Source organism: Rhinolophus sinicus, linkage group LG01 (assembly GCF_036562045.2).
Source record: "Rhinolophus sinicus isolate RSC01 linkage group LG01, ASM3656204v1, whole genome shotgun sequence".
Lineage (NCBI taxonomy): Eukaryota > Metazoa > Chordata > Mammalia > Chiroptera > Rhinolophidae > Rhinolophus > Rhinolophus sinicus.
Window position 1 is genome coordinate 138,888,830 of NC_133751.1, and position 19,441 is coordinate 138,908,270.

The window sequence follows — 19,441 nt, forward strand, 5'->3', positions numbered from 1 at the left end:
CCTTATTTCAGTGTATGTGATCAGTAAGTGACACTAAATTCACTTGTCGTTTGTTGTGATGGGCACTTTCCTGAGATCGCCCCTAATGATCTATGCCGCCTGACGCTCACACCTAAGTATAATCCCCTCCTTCTGAATATGTGCCAGACCTAGTGACTTGCTTCTAATCAGTGGAGTATGGCAAAAATAATTGGATGTGGTTAAGCTATAAAAGACTGATTTCTGTTTTATTTCCTCTCTCTGATGCTCGTGGGAGGTCCATGTGACAAGAACCTGAGAGTGGCTTCCGGCCAGGGAGCCGTGAGGAATGGGAATCCTGCTGATAAGCACATGAGAGAGCTTAAAAGTGGATCCTTCCCCAGTTGAATCTTAAGATGGTTGCAACCCTGGCTACATAAGAGAGAGAACCTAGGTCACAGGATTCAGCTAAGTGGTGTATGGATATCTGACCCATTGTGAAATAACAAATGTTGTTATTTTAAGCCAGTAGGTATTGGGGGTAATTTGTTACACAGCAATAGATAACTAACACAGTTGTTAAAAAAAAAAAAAAAAAAAGGCTTCTAGTCTTTGAGGACTTTTCTTTTTTTATTATTATTAAATTTATTGGGGTGTCAATTGTTAGTAAAATTACATAGATTTCAGGTGTACAATTCTGTATTACATCATCTATAAATCCCATTGTGTGTTCATCACCCAGAGTCAGTTCTCCTTCCATCACCATATATTCGATCTCCCTTACCCTCATGACTTTTCTTTGATCTCTGTTGAAGAAAAACCCAACTTATTTGCTGCTTCAAAAAGTAAAGGAGAATCTCTATATGAAAACGTATCAACCTTGGAAGTCTCAGTATCTTTATTTAACATATTGACAAGGAATTGATTTGCTGAGGATGTGGTTATATTTCTCTATGTGGGTAACAGAAAATAGGTTTATATTTATTCTTCTCTCCCACAGTGTCTTAGGAGGATGGAGCAACTGACTACAGGAGCCCCCTGTGTTTTGCTGAGCACAGAGATGAATTTGGGGCTGCAAGCCTGGGACAGAGCTGGGGCACCACAGATTGGCTCTGCATCAGGGAGGTGCAGTGCAGGGGAAGTCAGGACCTGGAGAGAAGCGTATGTGGGGTGTTGGGAGGCAAAGGGACCCATTGTGGCTGCATGGTAGATATCGGACTTTGAAGACATGAAGTCTATTCAGTGATTTTAAAGTAGTCCACTGCGGTCTGTGCAACAGAAATTCCTTATCTGTGATCCTGGTACATTGTTAGTATAGTTTACATTATTTCTTAATGCTTTCCTGGGAGTGGACTTTTAGAGGAACTACCAATGTTGAATCCTGTCTCCAAATGAGGCCTGAATAAACTTAGACGCAGCTGCTGGTAGATGAGGGAATCTCGCTGACATCCAGGTCACACTGGGATTGTTCTGAGTCAATGCTGAGAGGGGTAGGGGGCCTCCACCCCCACAACTGCACTTCAGCTCCTGGTGCCTGGTACCCACAGGCTGCCCTGTGATTACCAGTGCTCATTCACCTCCATCACCCCCAGGACACAAGAGTTTAGTTTTTCTTTCTCCTCATTTCTCCATGCTTACACGCAGTGGCTCTGTCTTTTTTGTACAGAGCCCTGAATTTTTTTCTGCATCACTAGTAAAGGTCCAATCTAGTGAAATGAATCTCAGTCCACGTGTCAGCTCTCCTAGAAGAGAAAGGGCAAGCTCCTTCAGATCAGCTAAGGTCATGTTAAGGGGGGGGGCGTAGTCTTTTTCTCTTCCCCACGGAGCTGGGTTATTTGAACATCTTGAACTAAGGAGCTACATTTTAAAAGACATCCAGATTTTCTATTCCACGGCAATACATTATTCTTGCAAGTTTTAAAGGGATTTTTCAACATCTTTAAAAACATTTTCATCTGTACATTTGGTTTTTAATCTTCACTAGAATCAGAAAGTTTTTGTACTTATAGGAATGGAACTGGGCCCGGGCAATCAGAAATGATTAAACCCGCACTGGACCTGCGGACCCCAGGCTTGGAGTTAAATGGCTATCCCAGTGACTGCTGAAGACGGGGAACTGATGTGAAAATTGAAGCAATTACCTAGATCATTCAGGTAGAATTTCTGAGGCTTTTTTCCTTGAACAATCCAGATAATTGCATCAATTTATACTTTTTTCTGGCACCAGAGACTGGGACAGAAACTGCTCTCTAGGAGAGGGCTGAATAGAGAGACGCAGAAGGCTCAGAAAATGATTCTGATCACTCAGGAGAGAGAAGGGGAGGATGGAGGGGGATTCATGTGCTTGGGCCTTGATTTCTGCCAGGCTTAAGCATTGTTGCCTGAATGATCCAGATAATTTTCCATTTTCTGTTTCATCTTAGCAATGAAGCTGTAGGGGCCATGCAAGTGTTGCTGGTGGAGGTATTGGAAGAAATTGTGGCCTGGGAGTCTGTCTGAGGCCCTTACCCTGTGCTAGTGGGTGAATTCCTCAGGTCATTAATCACCCTGTAAATTCCTGCTTGGGGGTAGGGACAGAGAGGAGCGGGGTAGATACTGTCTTGAAAGAGCGTACCATACCTATTAATTTATCCATGAGCAAAAAGTCAGGGCAGGAGGACTTGGTTAGTATAGTTTATCAATCATGAAGCAAATGATTGATTTCACTAGGACCCTCAAGGATTCATTTCTGGGACAGAAAAATCCACATTATTGAACGAATGAATGAATGAATGATACATGAATGCATGAAAGACATTATCAAGTTGCTTCTTGGTGCCTGGTATTATGCTGGCTCTTGGAATAATTAACTTTACATTAATATATGCCTTTTATTTCTTTTTTGCATGTTTTCTTGGGAGGAATGATTCCCCCAGTCTCTTCACCGCCTCTACTAGACTTTATTTCCAAAGCATTTTCTCACATATTTCTCTTTCAATTCTCACTTATCCAGAATAGACAACATTTCCAGCACCATTTCAACAGATGGGATAAACAATTAATTCAGAGAAGTAGAATACATTCTCCAAAGTCACAGAACTTGTTAGCAGCAGAGCTGGGATAAAAAAGGCAAGCTCCTGAGCCCAAGGCTCCATTGACAATGCAATGTCATTGTTTTCAAGCTTATGTATTCATTCATTTGTCCTTGCTGTTATCATGATCATGATGGACATGGATCGAACACTCAGAAAATATTTGTCACGCACGTACGTAATACATGATCCTAACCACATAAGGAACAAGACATGCGCACAAGACATTTAACATGAAGAAAAATACTGTGATACAGAAAGAACCAGGGAACAGTACCAGACAGCAATAGGAACGTCATTGAAGACGGCAAATGCTCAGGTGCCAGATCAGAAGGACGGAAGGCCTAAGAAGGCTGAGAGCCCTGCGAGTTAGAGCTGTTCAGGAAGTTCTTTTTCTTTTCTTTCAATATTAAGGATTGTAAGTAGGCATTAGGCACAAGTTCTGTAAACTGTACTATAATTAACAGTAATTAAGAGGTTCTTAACCTGGGAGTCACAGGCAGGCTTCAGTTGTTCCCAGACTCTGAAATAGTATGAAAAATCCGTGGGTCTGTATGGGCCTATTTGTCTTTTTTTTTTTTCCCTATGGAAAAGATACCTAACTTTCTTCAGCTATGAAAGGAATCCCTGACCCAACATATGTTATGAACCACTATCTGTGCACGGGCGGTGCGGTTCGCGGCCTTCTCCTTGGAATAATTGGTTTCAAATATTCATGCAAATCTCATTTCCTCCCTTAACTTCCTCACAGCTCTTACAAAACTTTTCGGCACAGAGAAAATGCTCCATAACTGTTCGTTTGGACACTGGCTTAAGTAGTGATTGTCCTTTGGGATTATGAAAAGATGTAAAGAGATGATATAGAGATTTTAACCGGGAATATTGGATATGACCTCCCTTTATTCTTCTTCTTGACTTGGGTAGCCACACCACACCTGCAGGCTCTTGGAGGTCGCACCTGGAGGTACTACCTCTATCCTCAAAAGCCAACTCCAAGCATCCTTGCCCTTCCCCCTGCAGGTGGGGCGACTACAAGTCCCAGGAAGCTCCGCGCTCGGAGCCAGGTCGGATCGCTGAAGTGACGTTATCGCCCGGGGCGGACCTGGGGAAGGCGGGGCGAAGGGGCGGAGGGGCGGGCCGGGGAGGCGGTGGAGCGCGCTGGTGCTGATGCAGGATGGCTGAGCGCGCAGGAGCCCGGGAGGTCTGAGCCGGGCGAGGCTCGCTCTGTGCGCATCGCCTCGTCCGCCCGCCGCGTGGTCGCGGGCAGGTGGGCTCGGGGCGCAGCGCAGGGCGGGGCAGGACCAGGGAAGGTAGGTCTGCAGCCCGCGGGGCCGAATGCTGATAGACTGCCCACCTACCCAGTCTCGCAGCGGCCAGAGCTGCCCATCCGCAGAGTTCGCCATGACCTGCTGAGAAGCTTCGTTGGAGGCTGCAGGAGGCGGCCTCGCTGCGGGCGGTGCGGTTCGCGGCCTCCTCCTTGGTCTTGCCGACTCCCGGCCCCCCAACCCCTCCCCGCGCCCCCTCCCTGCGGCCGGTGGAGATGGCGGATCCAGCTGAATGCAGCATCAAAGTGATGTGCCGGTTCCGGCCCCTCAACGAAGCGGAGATCCTCCGCGGGGACAAATTCATCCCTAAATTTAAAGGCGATGAGACCGTGGTAATCGGGGTAAGTGGCGGGGGCGTCTGGCCTCCCCTCCTGCTTCGCGCCGCAGCCCGGAGCCCCGACGGGCCAGACCTAGTGGAGATGCTTGGGCCGCCCCTTCGGACATCCCCACAGGGATGCTTTCTCGGGTGGACTTGACGAGAGATTCCCCTGCCTCCGCCCCATAGTTCTCTCCCGGGTGGGTGGAGGGGCGACTGGGGACGGCGGGGTTGGCCCCAGGTGGTGCGGGTGGGGGTGGGGGGCGAGGAAGGGTTCCGCGCCGCCATTGTTCGCGGGGTGGGGGCCGGGTGGACCTATTGTTCCCCGCCCTGGTCTTGCCGCGAGGGTCGTGTGTTCTGGTTACCCTCAAGCCGGGGTGGCTAGGCTCCCCTTAAAGTATGAGCTCTGCAAACCCACGAATGATTCAGGCGTCAGGTCGATTTATCGAACACTTTGCCTCTTCTCACGATCTTAGCAAAAGAAGAAGGAAAAACGGTAATGGGAAAATCGTAGCCTCGGAGCCCCCACGGCGGTGTAGACGCAGCTCCCCGAGGCGTTTCACCTTGCTCTGAGCGCTGAAGGCGGGGTGGGGGTGGTGGTGAGGGGAACTCGGATGGCCTTGGTGTCCCGGAGGCCTGTTATGTCTCCTGTTTCTCAACTCAGGCTGCCCTGGACGTGGAACCCAGGTCTGACCCCTCCCCAATGGGGCGACTTCCCCACCTGTTGTCCGCAGACCCTTGAATGTGCTTCGTGCTGGGTGGAGACTAGGATGTGTGCCCACATCTGTGGGGCTTGAGTGCCCAGAGCACAGCCCAATAGCCTGGCTGTGCCAAGAGCATAAATTACTTTATGTGAATAGGGCCCTCCTCTGCCTTGATCTCCCTTCTTACCTTTCCCCTTCCCCCTCCGCACCATCCCCCCCTTGGCTCATTCTCTGCAGCCGGGTTTGCTGATGGGGGTAGGGAATACCATGAGTTTTTAGTTCTTAAAGGAATATGTCAACTGAGATAAACCAGCCCTCCCCACCCCCTGCCCTTCCCTCCCTCTCCGCTGTCCCCAGCGTGTGTAGTTGACGGTGCCCCCTTTGTATGCCAGCCGCATCGGGACAGATCGAGTTAATGGGAGCCTCCCGATCCCAGCTGACACGTTCCTGGCAGCCTGCTGGAGGCTGCTGATGCAGCCTTCTCGTTCCCAGCATTGATTAAGTGATGTCATCCCGATCACTGAGCATGCTCCGACTAACCTCCTCCCTCCCGTTCCGGGAGTGGCTGGTGTATTTAGGTCAATGATTGACAGGTGACAATTTACAGAGGGTCTCTGCTAGAGTCCGCGGGGCCTGTCTCAAGCACCAGAGGCCGACGTTTGCTGGCCCAAGCAGTCTCCAGTATCTTTGCCAAGGTTGTGCCGCAGTCCCTGTGAAGGGCTCCGTGGACTAGCAGGCTCTAAATGTACCAGTAGGTTGGGCGCTCTCCTGGTGAGGGGAACCTAGGCAGGGCTCTGGCCTCAGGCTTCATCTTGCCCTCTCGCTTAGGAAGGCAGCTACTCTTGACAATCTCTTCTCCCCTTTCCATTTTCACAGTCATCAGGAAACCATGACTTCCAAATACTATGTGGATGGGTGCTCATTCCGAGAGCTGACCCATGAGGGTCTAAAGAGGAATTTCTCTCTGTTTAGTGTTAAATTGAAGAGAAGATGTATGTATGCTACAACTATTGATGAGGAGGAAAACTATGTAATTAATGGTAGATATGGGATAGTGATACATCCATGGCCAGTGCATGGGGCAAATAGTAAGTTGTTTGGGTTACACCTCTCAGCTGGAATCAGCCTACAGTCTGATTTGATATTTCCCGAGCCAGGCTTGTGGTTTAGATAGAGTGGGAGTTACTGAGGACATCTAGTCCTTGCCCCTTGCCTTGTAACAATTTTTTAACAAATAATTGTGCAGCACTAAGACACGTTTTGGTGACCCTATTTTTTTTTTTTTTTCCTCCCAGAGGTTTTAAAGAACACCTTGGAGAAGTTTCTTCTCCTTCTCTTCCTCTGTCTTCTAAGAATGATATACCAGGACTAACAAGTGGAATAATAGGTCATTCTCTTTGATCTGCATGCAAGACAGAGATCCTTAGTGTTAGGGTTAACTTTCTAATTATATATAAAAAATTATAAAATTTTACCATAAAATGGTCACCATATAAAATAAATAAGTTAAACAAAAAAATCGTGGCTTTGAATACATGTAGCTTTTCAACCGTAAAGTTTTGCTGAACTTACTATAATCCTTTTATACAACACACTTTTCAGTTTTCCTTCAGATAAGTTTCTTATTGAAATAAAGCATTCATGTAGAAAGGTGTTACCATAAGTGTATAGCTTGATGAGCTTTTGTAAACACTCCCTGGCAGTCACCTCTCAGACTAAGAAACAGACATTTTCAGGACCCCAGAAGTCCCCCTAGGGTCCCTTCCAGCGGCTAACAACCACTGCTGCAGGGTAACCACTGTTCTGACTTCTAATGTCATAGATTAGTTTTGCTTTTTAAAAATCTTTATATACATATAACCAAATGGTATGTTTGCTTTTGTATGGGGCTTCTTGTGCTAAACATTGTGCGTGTCAGGTTCATATATGTTTCGGCATGTGGTATCTGTTGGTTCATCCTCATTGTTCTGTAGTATCCCATTATATGCATATAACATGATTTATGTATCCATTAACTGTGGGTAGCTTTCTGGATACTTTCCAGCTTGTGGCTAATAAGGACAGAGCTGCTCTGAAGGTTCTTTTACACATCTTTTGGTGAGCATGCGTGCAGAACAATTTTAAAGTGAAGTGCTATTTCTTTAAGCCAGATGCTGAAGAGTGTTGGGACTTGGGTTGGCATGTGCTAGCACCCTTCCTATTGCTAATTAATAATGTGTAACTAAAGATGATGACAGTTCTGGCAGGCTGTATCACACTTTGTACACCAAGTAGAATGGCTCCCCAATGGGTTCAGCTGGAACCAGCTCATGTGGCTCAGTTGCAGGTGGAGACTGCCTAAGGTGGGCACTCCCTTCCTTCCTTGCAGGGACACCTATAGTAGGGATGACCAAAGAAGGCTAGAACCATCCAGAAATGTCAGTCACCTTCACCCCCAACAGAGACAAGAATTAATTTCTGTTAGCTATTAATCCAAATTCAGAATCCCAGAAATTGCTTTTGAAGCTGGGGTTATTTGTTCTTTAAAGTCCTGTTCAATCCCTATGGACATGTATGCTAAGAGGGAGATTTTTCAGGTGGAGTTTCTAGATTTCTCTTTTTAAGAAAATGTCCTGTCTTGGAAGAATCATCTCCATCATTCTTTTGTATTTTTTAAGCTCCTGTGCAAAGTTTTTTTTTTTTTTTTTCTCTGACACCTCAGCCATTATCTCTCTCCTCACTTTGAACTCCTGTAGCATTTATTTCGTATCTGACATTATAGTCTTTTTGCCTTAGATTATTATTAGTTTTGATTATTTGTCTAATGACATTGTAAGCCATGTGTAGCAACAAGGACTATCTGTGTTTTGCTTTATTGTACTTCCCAGGGCCTTGCCCATGTAAGGTACTTAATAGGTATTGATCTCTTTGTTGAGTCTAGAAATCTTTACTTTGGTATATTTATTTTTTGGACTTCTGATTGGCTGTGGGGAGTAGTTAAAAAACAATTTTAAAGTGAAGTACTATTCCTTTGAGCAGGCCTGGTAAGATAGCTTATGTTATACTTATATGCTATATAAGAAAAGTGGGAAAGAACTGCATTCAGCTTTGTTAAAAGTTAGAGCTAATGACACTGGTGGTGAGCTAGAAGTGAAGGGTGGGGGTGGCCTAGTGATTAGAAAAGGGGACTCCACGGTAATTCTCCAGAGAAAAATACTGGATTTACAGCATTCCCCTGAGTACTCTTCTATTAGCTTCTAAAAATCCTGGTGAGTCATTTATTACTTCAGGCTCTGCCTATTGGTTTTAATGCATCTGTGGTTATGGAAACTCTTGGAGGATTCCCAGTAAAGTTCTTTGAAATGGACTTTTGCCCTTCCTTTTCCTCGTTCTGGGTTTTTCTGTCTTTTGCAGTCCTGATAAAGCAGGTCTTGTTAAAGATGGATACTTCCTCCTAAGGCAACATCAGTTCTGTTTGAGAGTCAAAGCAAAACATCAGCTACAAACCCTGATTTGGTGAGTGGTGTGGAGAGTGGCCTCTGTCTGCTGGAGCTTAGGTTAGTTCTGGGCAGTGGATGGGCCAGGAAGGCAGGGGCCGAGACAGAGACCAAACTCCACGCCTTAGTTATCATTGTGGCAATTAAGGACTGAAGAAGTGAAGAAATATGGCTAGGACTTCTTTTTGTCCACAGCAATGGTCTTTAAAGGTGAAAACATTTAAAATTTTTCTCTTAAAATATGCACAATAAGATCACTTTTTGTGTGTGTGTATAGTATGGAGTTTGACAAATGCATAGAGTTGTGTAGCTGTACTATATTAGTTTTCTGTTGTGGCTGTAAAAAATGACCACAAATTTAGAGGCTTAAAACAACACAAGTTTATTATGTACAGTTTCTATAGGTCAGATATCCATCAGGTCAGCTGGTTTCTCTGTTTCGTCTCATGAAGCCAAAAACCAAGGTAGTGTTGGCGGGGCCATCTTATTTTCTGGAGAGTCTTGGGAAGAATCCATTTTGTGCTCATTCAGGTTGGTGGCAGAATTCAGTTCTTTGTGGTTGTAGGACTGAGGTCCCCATTTCCATGCTGACTGTCAGCCCGCTCTGTTTTCAGCTTCCAGAGGGCACTCCCAGGTCCTAGCCACGTGACCCCCTTCCTCCATCTTAAAAGCCAGCAACGGTTGAGTCCCTTTCATGCTTCACATTTCTCCTGCCTCTTCTTCCACAGCATGTCTTTCTCACTGACTCTTTTGCCTCCCTCTTCCACTGTAAAGGGGCTGTGTGATTACAATGAGCCCACCCCGATAATCTGGGATAATCTCCCTATTTTAAGGTCAGCTGATTAGCAACCTTAATTCCACTTGCAAAGTTCCTTTTATCCTGAGATGTTCACTTATTTACAGATTTCTAGGGATTAAAGTGTGAACATCCTTTGGGGCCATTATTTTGCCTACCACATACTGTCATAATCAAGATACAAAACGGTTTCAACACAAAAAAAAGAAACCCTCATGCTCATGCCACCTCCCTGTAGTCAAGCCTTCTTCCCTGTCTTAACCCCTGGCAACCACTTATCTGTTCCTCCTCTCTAGAATTTTGCCTTTTCCAGATGATCATATATTAGAATCATATATTACGTATCGTTTTGAGTCTGGGTTCTTTTTCTTAATATTTCTTGGAGAATATGTTGTTGCATGTATCAGTAGTTCATTCCTTTTTTGTTGCTTAGTGGTATTCCATCAGATGGGTGTTTGTTTACTCCCCCATTGAAGGACATTTGGACATTTGAGTTGTTTCCAATTTGGGATGATTGTGAATAAAGCTGTTGTATACTTATGCATATAGGTTTATTTGTGAGAATACATTTTTGTTTCTCTTGGGGAAATATCCAGGAATGGGATTGCTAGATCATATGGTAACTCTATGTTTAATTTTAAGAAACTGCCGGACAGTTTTCCAAAGTGGTTGTACCGTTTTGCATTCCCTCCTAAAAGCAGTAACATTTGAAACTAGGCTTTAAAGACTTTATTCAGTTACTTTGTTTCAGTGAATATTAATAGTAGTGTTGAGATGTATCAGTCCTTCATTCCTCTGTGCCCTAAATTCAGAGATGTGTACATCACCTGACACTGGATTAGTGGTTTCCTGTAAATATGCCCTCTGAAACCCTGGAATGAGTGATCACGAGAGAGTAGCCATAATCTGGCATGTGCCCTGGGAGGCTACTCACTGTTTGCCATGAGCACACAGTCGGCGCTACATGAATGAATGGAGTTGGTAGAGGCAGCAGGGAGAGTCAGACAGAACCGAGTGTGGATTCACCAGCTAGCTGTGGGGCTTTTTTCAGGTTGCTTAGCTTTTCTGGACTTCAGTTTCTCATATTTAAAGTAGGGATAATTACTTACGTCACAGAATCTTTAGGATGAAATGAAACGAAAAGTGGTCGAAACGGCATCTGGCACAGAGAAAAGGCTCAATAAATGCTAATTATCTCCTAAATTTCCTATCCCCCTCATAATTTTCCTCATTTTCAGAATTAGCTTTGTCCCCCAAAATGACTGTCCTTGAGCCTGGCTCTCCCCTGAAAACCCTTATGCACCCTCATTTCTTAGGCATCTGTTCACCCCACTCCCCAGCTTGGAATTGCCGCTCTTCAGCATGTTTGTAGAATTCTAACCAACCGTGAAGGAGAGCTCATCTTCCATTTACTTATAGACTGTATCAGCTGTTCCTTTTATCACAGTGATCCTGTATAGGAGTGAGTGAGTGAGTGAGTGTGTGTGTGTGTGTGTGTGTGTGTGTGTGTGTGTGTGTGTCCTCCCCATGTGAATTATAAGCTTCTGAGGGGGGCAGGAGCTGTTTTCTTTGTATTTCTTTGTCTCCTTTACTGTAGTTGTACAGTTGCTTAGTAAGTGTATCTTGATTATTGAGGGTTCCTTTCAAACTCCTGTTTCCTGCCTGGAATCAAGTCTCCATAAATGCCACTTTCTACATTTTCTTACGTACCTTGGATATCACCGGGGATTTCCGTCTGCCTCTACCTGTGCTTGTCTGGCCCAACACCCGCTATTTAATGACAATGTTTTCCATTCTCAGCTCTTCTCCCCTATTCCAAATAGGAAACCTCCCCCACCTTTGGGTTCCCTTTAGTCCCTGCCTCAGATTTCTCACCTGTGTCTACTTATTAAGCAAGCAAAAACAAAACTACCTACTCCCTAATGGTTTCTCTTGAATTAAAAAAAAAAAAGTTCCTCGACAGATACAATTTCAACTTTATTTCTCTCAGGTTTTTTCATAAAGTTCTATTTTTGTGGCTAAGAAAGTTCCTCCCTTACCCAATTTGATACATATTGATCAAGTTCCTTTTAGTAGGAATTGAGTTGTTGGGTTTGTGGTTTTTGCAAATATCACAGAGAGCTTGGGAGAAAATGGAATTTTAAATTCATCATAGTATCTCCCCAGCACCAAGCCTGGACGCGAGTCGGACAGCCCAGGACAAACTCCCAGCTCTACAGCTTCTTGTCTGTGGGAACCTGGACAGATTGTTAAACCACACCTAAGTTTCAGTTCTCTGGCCTGTGAAATAGGGATCATAACACTTTCCACCTTCTAAGGCTCCTTGTGACATTTACACAAAGCTGAACACAGTGCTAAGTATGTAGCAGGTGTTTAGAAAATGTACGTTATTATAAGACCCACTAATGGTTATTTCTCTGCCCTCTTGTCAGACTGATTAATCTTGGGAAAGCTCAGAACCTTCACAGGTTCCCCAGTGCCCTCAGGTTTTGTTAAAGAAAACATTCTGACATTTGTACAAATTGTAAGGAAGACTGTTGTGATAGGTAGGTGTCAACGCAATAGGGAAGAGAAATCAGGCCCAACTCCAAATACCAAGTACAAGTGGAGCAGGTTGGGGGGTCAGTGGGTGGACATTTAGTAAGACGGGACATCAAGCGTAGGGGCAGTTCTTGCTAAACTGACCTAACAGGATTCTTGGTGACCTCAGGCCACCTCAGGGCTTGAGGGTGATGAGATATTGAGGGTGGGAGGATTCTCTCCAAACTGCTTTAGCAGAATTCTTGCTAAAACTGGACTCCAAGGACACACATGGAAGTCCAAGGTCAATCTCTCCCACCCCCAACCAGCTGCTCGCATCCTACATACCTGGGATGATGGTCCTCAAAGCCTACCTGCATGGCAGGCATCCATTCCCATGGCACCTGTGAAACTTTTTCTGACCAGCCCCTCCGCCCCTCCCCCCGGCCAGGTTGACACTTCCTCCTGTGCAGCCCTTGTACCATGTACAGCTCCTGGCTGACACTCCCAGTACTGCATTTCATTTATTTGGGAATGCGTGTCCTTTCCTCCAATTGAACTGAAAACTAATGGAGCTTTCAGCTATTATTTATTTATTTCTATTTATCACCATCTCCAAGGCCAGGAACAGTGCCGGGAGCAGAGTAGTTGCTCAGTACAAGATGTCTTTTTTTAAAAAAATAAGAGGCTGGTGTTTTTTTTTTTGTTTGTTTTTTAACTTTTATTTATTTTAAATGTGTTTTTCCAGGACCCATCAGCTCTAAGTCAAGTAGTTTCAATCTAGTTGTGGAGGGCGCAGCTCACAGTGGCCCATGTGGGGATCAAACCAGCAACCTTGTTGTTAAGAGCACTGTGCCCTAACCAGCTGAGCTAACGGCCGCCCCCCAAGATATCTTTTGACAGATGAAAGAGTGCTGACTCTTCTGGGCTGTCAGATGTCAGAGGCTGGGATTATTTGCTCAGATTTTTACTTTGGCGTCTGTCCATCTCTGGTAACTTGTTTTTCCTACTTTGGATGTCTTCATGGTTTTGTTGTTACATGTTTTTAAAAGAAGTAGCTTTTTCAGGAGTCCTCCTATATTCCATGCTCATTGGAAAAAATTCAAGCCATTCAGAAAAGCATGAAGGTAAAATTCACTTTTAATTTTAGGAACCAGAAAACACCATTGTTAACATCATATCATTTATTCCAACTCTTTTCTATAAAACATTTACACTTTGTTTTAAAACAAAGATATGACTTTATAAAATCTGTTTTGAAACCTCTCATTTTACTTAATGGTATACCTCAGACATCTGCATTTTTAAAGGTTACATATAATTCCATCATGTGTCTAATCAATTACTTTATTTAATGATGGTATTTTGTTTTTTTTCTAGACATTTGATTTTTTCTTTTCTGTTATAAACAAAGGTGTGATAAACATCGGTGCCCACATTTTTTTTGTTTTTGCCCCATTATTTTGTCAGGATACTACAATACATTCCTAGAATTGGGATTGCTGGGTAAAAGGCTACAGATAGTTTTAAGGCATCCATAGTTTTTGAGGGAGACATTCAGAGACAAATTGTCTTCTGTTTTATACTCTTTACTTCTCTGCCCACCTCATGGAATCTCTGCCTTTTTGTAAGGCACCCATCCCTTCATACCTGAGCTAAATTAGATTCTTGCAGAGTGTGCTTCGTCACGCACTGTTAACCCATAGATGAAGAACATGGCAATGCCTTCAGACTTTTAATATAAACCACAGGATTTTATAGGCTGTCTCTTGTCAGTTTCAATATCCTAAAGGCTGTTGTTTCTTGGTGGTGATCAAAAGCTAAATGTCTCTCTTGAGGCAGGGAGTGAGAGAGGCCAAGATTGTAGTCCTAAAGAAAAGGAAGATGGATGTACCCTTTCTTCTTGGTGCTGACTTTGAAGAGCCTGTGATGTCTTCTGGGCAGTGGTAAATGGAGAAGGGATAAACTAGCCCACTCAAAATGCCCTAGGAAGAGCTTTTACCCACTTCTTCCCCCCCTTGGTTACTAGGTACTCTTTTTAAAAACTTGCTATGTAAAATGTCAAATATACACCAAAGTAAAAAGAATAACAAAATATACCCCCAAGAACCTATCAACCATCGTCAATAAACTGGCCAATCTTGTTTTTTCTATACTCTCCTAACTTAACCCCCCCAAAATCACTAGATTGTTTTAAAGTAAAATCTCATATCTCACACCATTTTATCCCTAAACTTTAGTATCTATCTCTAAAAGATCAGGACTCTTAAAACCACAGGAACATTATTACAACAGAAATATGAACAATTCCTTAATACCAAATATCCAAATTCATCCCGTTGCCTCATAAATTCTTCTACATTTGATTTGCTCATATCAGAGTACCTACTAGGCACTACTGATTACAAGTGAGGAGAGAAAGAAATGCTGGTACATAATGACCTTGAAACGAGAGAGGCTTTTGGTAGGGTCTTGGGGCGGTAGAGACACACAGACCAATCAAGGCTAATCAACATTTCCAGCCCATGTCCCTTAACTATGGTCACGGCCCAGTTATGTTTTTTAATAACCAATGCTGGCATTGCAGGGTCACCCAGAAAAGCTATTTCAAGAGGTGCATGCTTTGTAGCATTTTTCCTGCTGCTGCTTCCCCTGGCTTTAGTCGGCTTGTGTAAGCGGCAGGAAAGCAGGGCACACATATCACTTGTTTGTCTTCCAAGCTCAGTACCCACCCTTATTAGTTCTATTACCAACTACTACATTTAAAGCAATTCTTTTAGGTGTGTCTAGGTGTACTAGTATTTATTACCTTTTCAGTCAATGAATACCCATCCTTGAAGTGAATGAATACTAGAAAATAAATCCACAGAGCTGAAGGGAAAACAGGTGAGACCAGAATTCAGTGCAACACAATTCTTTAAGGAAGGAGGTTTGTAGTTCCCTTTTTATTTCTTATCTCTTTTCTCAAAAAAAAGAACAAACTTTTAAAGGGAGATGTGATTGGAGAAAAAGTGCAAATAAAAAACCAATCCCAATAAGTTACGTTTTAACATCCTTGACTACAGGATATCGTATGGTCGGAAGAGCAGGGGATCAATAATAATATTTTTGAAACATTTTATTGAAAGATGTGGGTTACACAGTTCTGGATTGACGCGTCTCAGCGACTCTTCTTTTGCCAGGCCCAGGCTCTTTCATAGAGCAGTCGCTCCCATTTCCCCGTCTCATTTTGCCTCATGAGGAAACGAGCAGTCCGCTTCAATTCTCTGAAGAGATTATGACATAGATCTTTTTCTGAACAAACTGTCTGGCACCTCACTCCTCAGAGATTATTGATTTTCATCTGGGAACCTGGGGAAATAACAACTCCATCTGACATCAGAAACTTTGGATTAGTCTTGGGGGAAGGGATTTCTATTTCTCTTTCATAGTCACCTCCTGCCCCAGAGAGAGGAACAAATGCCAATCTGATTGGTCAGTGTCCAAACCCCTGTCGGGCCTGGTTACTGGTGGGCAAGAGCCCATGTGAGGCGGTCAGTTCCTTCCTCTGTCCGCCTCTGTGGTAAGCTGACCTCAGCAGAGTCTGGCTTCCTGGGCTGCTGTCCAGGGGCTGTTTTTCCATCTCCTTTCTGCGTGGTGCTGAGTGGATAAGTTAGGCTGAGTCCATAGATTCATTCCCCTGTGGGCTGGACTCAAGGTTCTGAAGAGGTTGGGCTGCAGGATGGTGAGGTGAGGTGAGGAGAGTAGGAAGACCATGTAAGCCTTCCTACCCAAGGCCCTGGCCAGCTCCGGGATTGGGATGGTGGGTGCTGACGCCCTACCCAGGTGCTGTTTGGATACCTGCTGTATCCCTGTTCCTGTGTTATACAGACTTGCCCAGCCAGTGAGGAGAGAAAGGGGCTGACTGGGCCCCCGGAATTCCTGGGTGCCATGATGATGCATCAAAACCTTCTCCTAACTACTAATTGTTCATATGTTGTTTGTGAAAAGTAGATTTTGGAAGGGAAGTCTTTAGCTCTTCCATAATCATTACTGAGCAATACAGCCTACTAATTATCTGTCCAAACAGGCGGGGAAAAAAACACCCAAAGTACTATATTCTAGAGTAACAACAGTTACTTAACTCATGTGTTTGTTAAATGTTCCTTAATGAATAATGGCTCTTGATAAAGATTGGCTTGAAGATCTATTTTATGCAATATTTTCTGGCCTAGGATTTATCCAAAAGAGCTGATAGAGGGGAAAATACACACCTATTTAATACTTATTTCTTTAGTTTTATTAAAACCAAATACAAAGAGGGTAACATATAGATTAATGGGAAACTTGAGATTAAATGAACTCTTTACTACTATGAGAAATGTTTCCTTTGATAAAGAGTGTTTTTATGTTCTGTAGAGTTTGTGGAGCTTCACTGTAATACTGTGCTGTCCAGTAGCCGCTGGTCTCATGACTGTTCAGCGCTTTGCAGTGTGGCTCGTCCAAATTAGGATGCTTAGTAGCTGGAAAATGTACACTGGTTTCCAAAGGCTTAGTACAAAAAAAGGAATGTAAAGTATCTCAGTTCTTTTTTGTACTCATTACATGTTGAGATGACAATATTTTGAATCTGTTGGGTTAAATAGCATTAATAAAATGAATTTCCCCTTTTCTACTTTAATGTGACTACTAGAAAATTGTAAGTTATAATGTGTGAATTGCATTTTTGGCTAGCATTATTTTTCTTTCGCACAGCACTGCTTTTACATTTAGGTTCCAACATTCTGATTGTGGTTGCATTTATTAATTTATGTCCCATTTCCGCATATTGGGCTTATTGTGTGGCAAGCTCAGTGCTAAGCGTTGTAGACTTTCTGTGCATGGTAAGTAAGACAAAATCCCTGCCATCAATAACCATATATGTATATAATCCAAATGGGAGAAAACAAGTAAAAAAAAAAATTGGCATGCCGAGTGTCCAAAGAGAAGAGGAAACAAAGTCTTGTTAGAGTTAAAAAGAGAGTGCACATCTAGTAGTGTTCATGGAAACAAGCCGCATGTAGAGGGACCATTTCATCTTGACCTTGACGCACATGTAAAATTGGTTTCTTTATATAAAGTCACCTTGTGGTTCTAGGTAGCTGCTTTACAGATTTGCGTTTTGAATATCGTTGAGAAAAGATGGGAGAAGGGACGTGTGCTGTAGCCTGGTCCATCTCTCTTCCCCGCCCTCGCCAAATACTGTGACTTTGAGGGTTGTGGTAGGGAGCTCCTGGGAGGAACAGCCGGCCCTGCGTCTTGTAATTAAGTACCAGCCATTTGCGGCCTTGGGTTTGTGATCCATTTGTACAGGGTGACATTGAGAACACCAAGAGACCATCCCAGCCTGTTGTCTTTGAAAAACATCACGAGTGTCGTCCTGCTGCCTGGCTCTCACCGCAGCTGGCCCGGGGATGGAACACCGGGGCCGTGGTCCTTGCCCCTGCCAGCTGCAGGCCATGCTGCTCAGGCCAGCCTTCCCAGGCTGGTCGTGTTTGCAGGAAAAGCCATGGTGACTGCAAATCTGCCACTTACCTTCTGTTTCCATTCTGTTGCTAACGCTAGGAATACCAAACCCTCTAGTCTTAACGCTTTGTTTTTTAGCACAGGCTCCTAATGAGGTCCCTCCACTCTTCCAAACAAAAGCGCCCATTAGGAGGACCGGTGGTGGGAGGCGGCAGGCTGCGGTGCTGTAGGGGGAAACCAAGGAAATGCTGCCTTTGTGGCTCACAGGTGCCTCTTTGTCTGGGCATCTGTGAGGGGGAGAGGTCACCTTGCAGGTGAAGGCCACACAGCTTTTTGGAGGAGTTGGTTCTGTGCTAGAAACTCTTTCCCACCCCCGTTCATGTCCCTGTTTGTCTGGTTTGGCACAGAATTGATTTATCCCTCTTTGTAAATGGCAAAAACGCTATGATGGTAACACGAGAGCCCAGCAACAGCAAAATCAGCCACAATCTCAGCATCCTACACCATCCAGTTTTATTTTTATATCCTCCTTTTCCCTCTCTTGGTTGATACTTAACATTTAAAGAAAATGTGTTTCCAACCATAGATACACAGTTCTGCCTATTTTTCTTTTTACCTAAGCTTAGCCCATTAAAGATTTTCTGTGTTGTATAATATCTTCATGGTTGTAACTTTCAGGGAGACCTAAGTGTCTGTTGGGCTGATGGATCACACTTTGCTAACCCGTCCACGGTGGTGGCTTGTTCAGACCTCATTTCCCCTTGCTCTGGGTGATGGCTTAGTGACCATCCTCATTCACAGAGCTGTTTTCTTTGTGGAGTTATTTCTGTACATTCTTCAGAAATGGATTTACTGGACCCAATGCTGTGAACATTGGTCCTATTAAACATTATCCTGTTCCTTTCTATAGGGGTTTATCAATTCCTATGGCCTCCAAGGATGTGAGAGCATTCTGTTTGGCAGTGAATTCATTTTTGAAGTAAAGGAGATGTATCATTTGAGAAAGGGATTTGTAAGGCAGTGGTCTGTGATTTGTGTGTCTTGGGTTATGTTCCAGGCATTTCCTCTAATTTATATGAATTTTAAGCAAATAGTATAACTAGTGATCTTTTAAAATTTGGAAAATGTTGTGACTGCTCGCTCGCGGGTTGTGGAAGAATTCACGAGGCAGGTAGAAATACAGAAGGAAAATTTATTAAAGTAGAAGCAGGGTGGGCTGGGCAGAGTCTGCTGGAAACTACTGCAAACTACTGCGTTGAGTCTTTGTCTCAAGTTTAATATTTTCTAACCGGGATGTAAATTCTTCTGCCGGTAGTGGAATTTTCTGTTGAGTTCGGCTTTGTCCATTGGGGTGGAGGAGGAGGGAAGCAGTTCAACTGGTTATTGCAACCCTTGCATATGTTATTATATGTAGATTTAAGTTGAAACCAGGAGGTTTTGCATCCATACAGATACAAAACCTCTCCTAAGTCACAGGGCCATCATGGGCGAAGTAAACAGAAACATTGAAACTGGTCTGCATAGTAAATGTACAGCGAGCAGAGTCATTAAGGCCTGGCACAAAGGAGGCAAAGAAAAGAGCTTTCAAAGAGTCCCGAGCTAAATTACACTTGTTAACTCGAATTATACTAGAGGTCCAAATCTCCAAATAGATTTATGACAATCCCCTCGTCTTAACAGAATATTGCTGTCACTGGGCACTTCCAGGGTTAGGCTGGCGGGCGAGGTGTCTCCAGGTCTAGATAGAGGAAGGAAGGACTTGGCTTGGTTGTTGCACTCTGAACCCCGGCA

General features: G+C 43.9%; 1 protein-coding gene across 1 annotated transcript in view; it reads left to right on the top strand.

Moving 5' to 3' along the window:
* Positions 1–4,144: 4,144 nt before the first annotated feature.
* The window catches only part of KIF5C (kinesin family member 5C), a 144,051-nt gene continuing 128,754 nt past the window's right edge, over positions 4,145–19,441 (top strand). Inside the window, exon 1 of the mRNA XM_019737476.2 lies at positions 4,145–4,695. Coding sequence (XP_019593035.1) covers positions 4,570–4,695 — 126 coding nt within the window. The 5' untranslated portion in view covers positions 4,145–4,569. The remainder of the gene's footprint in view (positions 4,696–19,441) is intronic.